At 38.2% G+C, this 9,773-nt stretch overlaps 1 protein-coding gene across 1 annotated transcript; it reads left to right on the top strand.

The window, feature by feature from the left end:
• Positions 1-7,251: 7,251 nt before the first annotated feature.
• Positions 7,252-9,092, top strand: LOC131804368 (uncharacterized). Its single transcript, XM_059127200.1, has 4 exons — positions 7,252-7,438; positions 7,583-7,661; positions 7,704-7,758; positions 8,556-9,092. Exons 1-4 carry the CDS (start codon positions 7,252-7,254, stop codon positions 9,090-9,092), a joined length of 858 nt encoding a protein of 285 aa, XP_058983183.1.
• Positions 9,093-9,773: the final 681 nt, after the last annotated feature.

Here is a 9,773-nt window from a genome sequence, read left to right as displayed (position 1 = left end):
CACAATATCCCAGGTAAATGCAACATAATTAGTGATTACCTTCCCACTTTTCGTCTTCAATGACGTAGTGGGTAGTGATACTGTCTGGCCATTTAAACAGATTCCAAGATGGATGAAGGTTTTGGTGCTTGTGTATTATGGCTTAACCCAATCATAAGCAGTCATACAAGGTATTAACAATTGTAGCGTTTTTCAGGCGGAGATTTTTGCAGTGATAAATATCACTGCAATATCATAACAGTAACCGTTGAATTTAAAGCCGATAGTCAGGCGCCCTTTAAAGCTATCAAGTGAAGTTCATTTAATCGAGATCTATTGTTTTTTTTTTCGTTTTTTTTTTTTTTTTTTTTTTTTTTTTTTTGTATTCAAATTGTGTTGGCGGAAATGTTTTTTCGTCAACTGATTCAATAATTTGTCCTATTTTTCAAATGTTTCTACTATAATAACTAAATTTTGCTGTGAGCTACTGTCCAAATATTATATTATATTATAAGAGAATACAACTCAAAAAACCAATGTGCATACTCCCGAACAAATCCAGCATCTCTTCAATTATAATGAGCACACTCATAACCACAGCTTAAGACTTAGCTTAAGTAGTTGTTGTTGTAACCAGTTGAGTTCATTACTCATGGTCTTTACCAGTTACACTGATGACTGCATGAACACAATGTTTGCAATCAAACATTAAAAATAATAAGTGAATACATTTATATTTATGTTTGTTGTACATGCAGGCCTAAGTGTAACTGTAGAAGATTATTATTGTTGGAAGTTCTGGAATGAGTTGCTCAATTTGTTTCAACAAGAGGTTCACGATAAAATAAAACTCAATATCGTTCTATTCTTTTTGAACCTCCACCAAAGACACTTTACGATAAGTATAAATCTACACATACATTGCCTTCTGCCCATTACATGCTGTAACTCAACCATTGTTTTTTTTTTTTGTTCATTTTGTGCATTTCTTTGCTTTAATAATAAAATTCCAACCTTTTTTCGAAAGAAATAATCAACCTTTTTTTTATATTTTTTTGGAAATTATTTTTTTAATCTTTACGTACAATTGTTTGCTTAAACATTGTTAATAAAACACCAGCCGAATTATGTATATGCCAATTTACATATCTTAACAGTGCAAACAAAACTGTTATGCTAAAAGTTAATCAATTAGATCTAAGAAGTACTTGTTCATTTCGTTCGGTCTAACAAAGTAAATTCTGTAAAACTGCATTCTTGCAGTTCTTGAAGTACCACAGTTCATTTAGTTTTGTAGGCTCCAGGACAGTAACATAATGGGAAATGAAGTGTCGGATAAATTAGCTCTAGATGATCCGATTTCTAAAAGCCTCCCATAAAAAAATGGTTGAAGATGGCACTGATGAGCTGATTACAGAGTATCTAAGTTCATCTGTCGGGTGAGTACTTTAGACTCTGTGAAGATGAAGAAGATGTAGAGACGATTAAGCACTTACTATGCAGATGTCCTATGCAATCAAGAGACATTTGGTTACTTGCTAGGTGAGAGATAGAAGCTCATACGTTCTTCTTAGACGTGGATCCCATCATCTACAAGTATTTCCTGACTTGGCAAACCAGCTTGCTACATATTCTTCTCTATACAGTGAGTCGAGACTGAAGCCAGAAAGATAAATGCTTTCTGGGTTCTGTTGCGGCCAACAATTTTATTCTTCCTGGAAAACACGAGATCTCCGAGTGAATCAGCTGCCGACCCAAATCAAACCTAATATGTTTTTTCTCCACTAATAAATAAACGTGATTGTTTTTTATATAAAAACAACAATAATGAGATTACGTTTGACTACTTTTAACAACGAATTGAGTGCACTATTCCAAATTAAATGTTGTATGTTAATAACCAATTTACACAAGACGTGTTTTTTTTTTCTTGTAAAATTAAAAATAAGGCCGTCTGACGTCTTAATTTTGTTGTGTCTATTGACATAAATACACTAAAAGAGTCTTATAAGGTCACCAAATCGATAAATATATGTTATAATTTGTTTTTATGCTATGAAAATGCCAGGATTCTCCTAACCGCAAACATTTTAATTTTGAAAGTTAGATGTTGCCTTTCTATAATATTTCTGAAAGAAAACTTGGGCATTTCATTTATTTTCAAGATTTGTAGTTGATTTTAAAAATGAGGCGAAATATCAAATAACGAGAAATCCGTTGCTCTTGCATTTTAATAGTTGTTACGGCTGTAACGTTAAAAAGTTTCTACAACAAAAACGGCCAGCTTATGCTTCTGGCAGAGAATTATAATAAAACACAGACTTTGACCTCGATTTAAATGAACCCAACCCTTGGCCTTAGTTCTTTACAAAGTTTGTTTATTTACGCAAGGTATTATCTAAGCAAATGAAAATTAAAATGGCAATGTAAATCAAATGAAATTGCAAAGTAAATGGAAATTAAATAATTGCGTAATCAAATAAGATACAAAGGCTAATCTAGCTTAATTCTTTCTTTCTGGCGGTTTCTACTGGAATGACTTAAAGGGAAATTGTAAGAAATATGAACGATAATCGTTTGCGTATCACAAATATAATACTGAAAACGTCTTAAAATCGATAAGGAACAAATTATATAACGTGTAAACTCTTTGAATGAAGTCGTTCATAATAAAAATAGACCATACACACAACTTGTGTGTTATACAAAAAGAGAAATTTTATATAAATCATAAAAATGAACGTTACTAAATTTATATTTTTTAAATTAACGCAAAAATCTTCAATATTCATAACAATAGTAATTGCGAAACAGTTATACATTCGTATGTTCATGGGAAAAGTACTACAAGCGCAGCACTAATGTTCGCCCTCGAAGGCAATTCCCATATACGTCGTCTGTCCCTTTTTTCTATACTGGCAATGCCATATCACTGGTTCTGTTTTGATCAATATTTTCCTGCTCTCTTGCTCTCAGAGTAAGAACAACGGTTCGATGAGAAGAAGAAGAATCATCATCTATTAGTTTTTTTGGAGTTTTTAACATTGTTTTTTTTGCCTTTGACCAAGAAGGTCGTTATAATAAAATTGTGCCAAAAGAATTGTGCGAAAGAGAAAAAAGTGAAGTTAAAAATAATTTTTGTGTGTTTGATTGTAAAGCGAGGATCGACACAGTGGTAGCAGACCGTATTTAGAAACAACTTGTTGAGGCTGCATTGGAACCCTTGCACAAGTAGGAGCATATACCCGAGTCAGAAGTGCAGGTAACCAGTCGATCAGGGAAACTGACTCCGTGGTGACCGACTGTAGCAAAGTTGTCCCGTCAACATCTGGTCCTTCTCAACCGGCAATTTGGACAAAGTAATAGAAGAAAGTACCGGCAATTTTTTGAGAAAAAAATTGGAACTGTGGTGAAGAGCGAAAACTGGATCTATTGTCGTGGTTCCGTTACATAACCTTGCTAAAAATATTCAAGGGTAGCTAAGGTTATTGACTTATTTGGTACCGTTGGAATATTTTTGGAGCCTTGTCGCTGCTTACTCTTTGGCCCTTGATTGTGTTGTTGTTTGTAACAGCACTTTGTTTATTTCATTGCCTGCCTTCTTGTGAACTATACAGCATTGTTGTTGTACTTTTTGTGTATCGCTGTTTGTGTGCTTGCCGTTTGCCTGTAAATCTACATAATAGGCAAAATTTCTTCGCCTGTCATAACATACAAAGCAGTGTTGTTGTGCATTGGTTGCGCGCTGTCCGTACGGTAGACGCACTGGCATTGTTTTGTTGTTGGTGGCTCGCTGCTTGTGCGCTGTTGGTTCAGCACTTATGCGTTGGTTGCTATGCAGTGGTGCTGTTGGGCTGTTTATGATTTGGTGGCTCGCAACTTGTGCGCTGTTGGCTCTGCATAGTTGTTGCATTGTCTCTATCTAATTTGGTTGGGCTCTATTGGTGTTTTTGTCTGCCCTGACTCAAATTCATTTGCATTGATTTTATTGCTAGTTTATGAAGAACTATATTTCTCGAAGGAGATAAGATGAAGCAAACAATAAGTGGAAAGAGTAACATTGACTCTTTGGTTATCCACCTTATTAGAACAAAACCAAAAAATATTGCTACATACACAGTGGTGTGTAACGGCGTTTAATGGAATCTATGAGATTTTGGCAAATTTAAACGTCGTAAAGTAGTGAAGGTAAAGTTTGGAATTACCTCACACAATAAAGAAGAGCAATTTTGTTGTTAGTGGATTTTGCCTTTTATATATTCGACACTGTGGGTCAGAAGCATCTATTTGTAATATAGAGACTTGCTCAAAAAAAAAATCCCTAATTGAGAAAACATTGAAAATTCATTGTTGGAATGAACATTATTTGGGCTGTTTGGTGGCACACCATTAAATAATTTGCTCGTTTGAAACTTTACATGAAGTACAAATTAAAGTTTTTAAATCTTACTCAATTATTGGGGAATATATATAGTGAAGTTTTATCGTCGGTCTGTAAAATAACTTGCTCGTTTGGAGATTTACGGAAGACGTTACAAACATTCAAAACTCAAGGGTACGGTTGTTGAGTGCTCTTGACTGCTCAGATTGGACGTTTAATTGTAAACGTTTTTGGAACAAATTATTCGAAAATTAGAATAGAAAACATTCTCTGGAAGAGCAGTGGACATTTCCCCATCAATAATTTTTCGAGATTATCGCCTTTGAATTTTTTGCTAGCTCGATGAAAATGGCAAGTCTAGAAGACTTTTTGAATAAATGTGAGGAAATTATTTCTTTTGAAGAAAATTTAAAGGAGACTGAATACTCAGGATTCAACGATTCTGCAATTGAAGTTGAAAAATCAGAGCTTCACAGTTTGTGGACAGAAGGGAAGGAAACCCTGAAATAGGGAGACCATAAAAACTAATAAAAAACTTGCTCATCAGAGTTAAGTTAGGTGCATTAACATCTTGGGGGAATGGAAGGAAAAAGTAAAGGTTGTACCTATAGCTCAAAATCAAAAAGTGTCTGCCTCAATTTCAGTCCCGCCGTGTGACACGGAGGTTTTTCATGGGGACTATGTGTCATGGCCCAGTTTTCGCGATTTGTTCACGGCCATTTAGATCAATAATAAAAAACTAAGCTCTGTCTAGAAACTTTACCATTTGCACAAGTGGAGAGGCAAGAGAAATAAATCGCCACATTCCGTTGACGGCCTATGGTTTCTCTATTGCTTGGGACAATTTGAGGAACCAATATGAAAATAAGAGAATTCTAATAAATACTCAGCTGCGGAATTTATTTAATCTTGCTCATTGTGGGCAAGAATCGGCATGTGGCCTAAAGAGACTGCAACGAGACGTTACTAATTGCATAGCGGTCCTTGAGTTATATAAAATTGATGTAAAGTCTTGGGACCCTATATTTGTCTATCTTTGCTCTACAAAAATGCCGAAACTTACTCTTTCTCTATGGGAGCTGTCTTTACATAATAAGACAGAAATGCCTCACTGGGATGACTTGAATAAATTTCCCACGGAAAGATTTAAAGCATTGGAAAGTGTGTCCGATATAACTTGTCCGAATGGGGTACAATTAGGACAAGGTTCTCGCCCAGAGCACAATCAATATAATCAATATGAAAAATTGAGACAGTTTAGAGTCCACCATACCAAAGTGAATGAAAATAAATTCAATTTGTGTAAGGGCACTCACCCCTTGAAATCTTGTCCGAAATTTCTAAATATGGACTTCAAAAATAGATTCAATATCATTAAGAGGGAAAATCGTTGCATTAATTGTATGGCATGGGCCATCGAGCGGTGGACTGCCGATCTCAGGGTTGCTCTAAATGTAAAACAAAGCATCATAGTCTTCTTCATAAGAATACAATTACTCAAGGTAATGATGCATACTCAACTAACACCTCAGATTTGTCTCGAATGTGAGTCCAAATAAAACTTCAGGTCCAACAACTCTATCTAATCCTCGGGCCTTCCATACCTCTGTCTCAAATAGAACAATGCTTGCCACAGCATGGGTAAACATTTTAAGGAATGTAGTTCCATACAAAGTTCGTGCGCTAATAGACCCTTGCTCGGATGACTCTTTCATTTCCTCTCGGTTGCAAAAAATGCTAAAGTTACCAACAAGCTTTGCCTCTGCGGAAATTTCTGGTTTAGGCGGTCAACATCTAACGAAATGCTCCAAAATAGCATCTATTAGAATTGGTTCGATGAAAAATATTTCTTTCACGCTAGACTTGGAGGCGTTCGTGGTCCCAGAAATAACGGGAAATAAACCCACACAGCCATTGGATAAGATTCGTATGGACGAATTACCGGATCTATATTTTGCGGATCCAACGTTTTATCGAGGTGGCCAAGTAGATGTATTGCTCGGTGGAAACATTTACCCAAAAATATCTTTGGCTCACTTTTAGCTCAAGAGACCGTGTTTGGCTGGGTATTGACTGGCCCAGCAACCAATTTGCTCTATCCGACTTCAATGAGTGTTTCCCATTGCACAAGAGTGTCAGTGCAAGACCAGCTCTGAGACCAGTTCTGAGAAATTGAAGAGGTTCCCAAGGTTTCAACTACCTCGATAGAGGAACAGAAGTGCGAGGAAATTTTTCGATCTACGACTTCCAGAGGCTCTGATGGAAGATATACCGTGAACTTGCCCTTTAAAGACGATCCTCTATTTCTTTTGCATCAAAGTCTAGCCGATACGTTGCTCTTACTCAATATTTGCGGAATGAGACGTCGTTACTGAGAAATCCAAAACGAAAATCTGATTATGATGAGGTGATTTTAGAATATTTGTCTCTGGGACATATGGAAAAGATAGAACACTTTGTAAACTACAAGGACTGTTTTTATTTGCGTCATCATGGCGTTTTTAAGCCTGAGAGCGTGACTACGAAACTAAGAGTAATCTTCAACGCTTCATGTGCCTCGGTTAATGGCAAAAGCTTAAACCGTGTGTTGTATGTTGGACCTTCTCTTCAAAAAGATATTATCTCTCTGATATTAAATTGGCGCTTATACAAATATGTATTTAATGCAGACATTTCTAAGATGTATCGTCAAATTTTGATCAATCCATTACATGCTAAGTACCAGCGTATTCTGTTCAGAACTTGCCCAGACAAAGAGGTTTCTGATTACCAATTGAAGACGGTAACATTTGGCGTCAATTGCGCCCCATACTTGGCTCTTAGAACTCTTAAAATTGGCGGATGACGAAGAGTATCGTTTCCCAATTGGCTCGAAAATTCTAAGAAATAATATGTATGTCGATGATGCTTTGGTAGGCGTTCATACTGTTTCGCAGGGGTTGAAAGCGAAGGAAGAATTGATAAAAATTCTTGAATCAGGTGGATTTGAGCTTTTGAAGGGTCTGGCTCGTGAAAAACTTTTAAATGAAGACTTTTGGAGCTCGGCGACAAAAGCTCTGCTTTCGGTGGAACGCCTCGGTAGATAGTTTCTACTTTGTTATAGACAAAATTCCAGAAAGAAATTCGTATTCTAAGTGGCAAGTGTTGTCCATTATCGCAAAGATTTTCGATCCTTTGGGTTGGCTTTCCCCAATTGTAATAACTGCGAAGATTCTCATGCAGCAATTAAGCCGCATACCTTATTAAGCTGGAAGAACTTTGTCTCAACTTCCGTGGGAATTGAAGAAATTAGCATACCCAGGTGGGTAAATTACTCTGTTGACTGCAATGTTCAATTACACAGCTTCAGTGATTCGTCGAAGTCTGCTTATGCTGCAGCGTTGTATTTGAGAGTTGAAGTGGGACAAAATATTTTTTCGAATTTGCTCATTGCGAAGTCTAAAGTTGCCCCTTTGAAGAAGATGTCGCTACCACGATTAGAGCTCTGTGGCGCCTTGTTGCTTGCGGAGTTAGTAGATTCAGTTCTGCCTCAATTGGATATTCAAAAGACATCTTTGTTTGCTTGGTCAGATTTGACTATTGTACAAGCTTGGCTCAAGAAACCATCATACTCTTGGACAACGTTTGTCGCAAATAGACTTTCAATTTCCAGGAGAAAATAGGAAGTGGCTGGCATCATGTTCCTACGGATGAAAATCCGGCAGATCTGGCAACCCGGGGGCGGACTCCCTTAGAAATTACAGAGAGTGGTCTGTGGTGGCATGGACCAACCTAGCTCATATTGCCCGAAAATAGATGGCCGTCTGGTGTGGTGATATTTGAAACAATATTGGAGGCTAAACATATGAAAGTTCATTTTGCTCGATCTGCCGTGGAGGAAGATATATTTTCTTGTCTATCCACAGCAACTCATGTTGTAGGGTACATATTTCGCTTTTTCAACCGAACAGAGAATCCATTTCCCCTCGGAATATGATTGCTTCCTTAAAAATCAGAAGATTGAGTCTGGTAGCCCTCTTTTGTCACTAAACCCTTTTCTCGACAAAGGCAGCCTTATTCGAGCCAACGGAAGGTTGAGTTCTGCCTTTTAAATATCGTACGATAAAAGGTATCCAATTATTCTGGCCCATAAGAGCAGATTCTCTGCACCGTACGTTGACTTTTCCAATGTCTTACCAACCATGGTGGCATTCAGCTAACCCTGGCTACTACACGCCTGGAATGCTGGATCATAAGAGGCTGGAACTTGGTTAAAACTCGTTACCGAAATTGTACGAAGTGCGTTCTGGCACAAAAGAAACGACAAACACAGCTAATGGCTGCCCTTCCTCCAGAACGGACTACAATATCCCGAGCATTTTCCACATCTGGGGTAGATTTCGCTGGTCCGGTGGAAATAAAGAACTTTAGTGGTAGAGGCTGCCGCATTTCGAAAGGTTATATTTGTCTGTTTGTTTGCTTCGCCACCGAGGCGATCCATTTGGAACCGGTCAGCGACCTTTCAACCCCGGCGTTTATCGCCGCTCTTGCTCGATTCGTTGCCCGGCGTGGTTGTCCCCGTCATATATACTCGGACAATGGTAAGAATTTCGTGGGTGCTGGTCGCGAAATACGATCCAACCTCATGAAGATTATATCAGAAACCAGAGACGATTCTGTTACTCGATACGGGTTTCAGAAGTTAGAATGGCACTTTAATCCTGCCGCGGCTCCACATATGGGTGGCCTGTGAGAGGCAGGGGTTAAAAGTTGCAAAGTGCCCCTGAAGAAAATCTCAGGGCAGATACGACATACATTCGAGGAACTCTCCACTTTACTCGCCCGCATAGAAGCGTGCCTTAACTCTAGACCACTTACTTCCTTAACCGATGGCATAGATGACCCTAGCGCCCTTACTCCCGGACACTTCCTCATCGGCGGTCCTTTGTTGTATCTTGCTGAGCCCGACGAAGTCGAAAATAAAACGTCCTTGTTGAACCGTTGGAGACGTATAAAGTTGATTTCTCAAGAATTTTGTAGGCGCTGGAAAATGGAGTATCTCAAGGAGCTCCATAAACGCTCTAAGTGGAAAGTGGCTCAAAACGATCTACAAGTTGATGATATTGTGGTGCTACATTCTGACTCACTTGCTCCAAACGAGTGGCGCCTGGGTGGCGTGGTAAAATTACATTTTGGACAGGACAATAGGGTTCGAGTGGTGGACTTGAAAACCCTGAACGGCGTGATAACGGGTCTTGTACACAAATTAGTACTCGTCCCGAATAAACTTTGCTCTATAGACCAGCTTACGTTATCACACTTAATGATGTCTTACTCTATGAAAATACGTCTACCCATCTTATTGTCGCCTAACCATGCATTACACTTTCTTACAGATGAGTTACAATGATGCCTTTGGGTGCCCACTTTGCCA

The sequence above is a fragment of the Musca domestica genome, unplaced genomic scaffold, assembly GCF_030504385.1.
Source record: "Musca domestica strain aabys unplaced genomic scaffold, Musca_domestica.polishedcontigs.V.1.1 43, whole genome shotgun sequence".
Taxonomy (NCBI): Eukaryota; Metazoa; Arthropoda; class Insecta; order Diptera; family Muscidae; genus Musca; species Musca domestica.
Note: the sequence above shows the minus strand (reverse complement) of the source record. Positions and strands in the feature narration are given on the sequence as shown.

What these genes read in the sequence shown, in the direction of transcription:
- LOC131804368 (XM_059127200.1), top strand. Translation starts at nt 7,252, where the DNA reads ATGTATGTCGATGATGCTTTGGTAGGCGTTCATACTGTTTCGCAGGGG. An exon ending in GCTTTCGGTGGAACGCCTCG is followed by an intron (nt 7,439 to 7,582) that starts GTAGATAGTTTC and finishes ATTCTCATGCAG; the next exon opens with CAATTAAGCCGCATACCTTA. An exon ending in GAAGAAATTAGCATACCCAG is followed by an intron (nt 7,662 to 7,703) that starts GTGGGTAAATTA and finishes TCAATTACACAG; the next exon opens with CTTCAGTGATTCGTCGAAGT.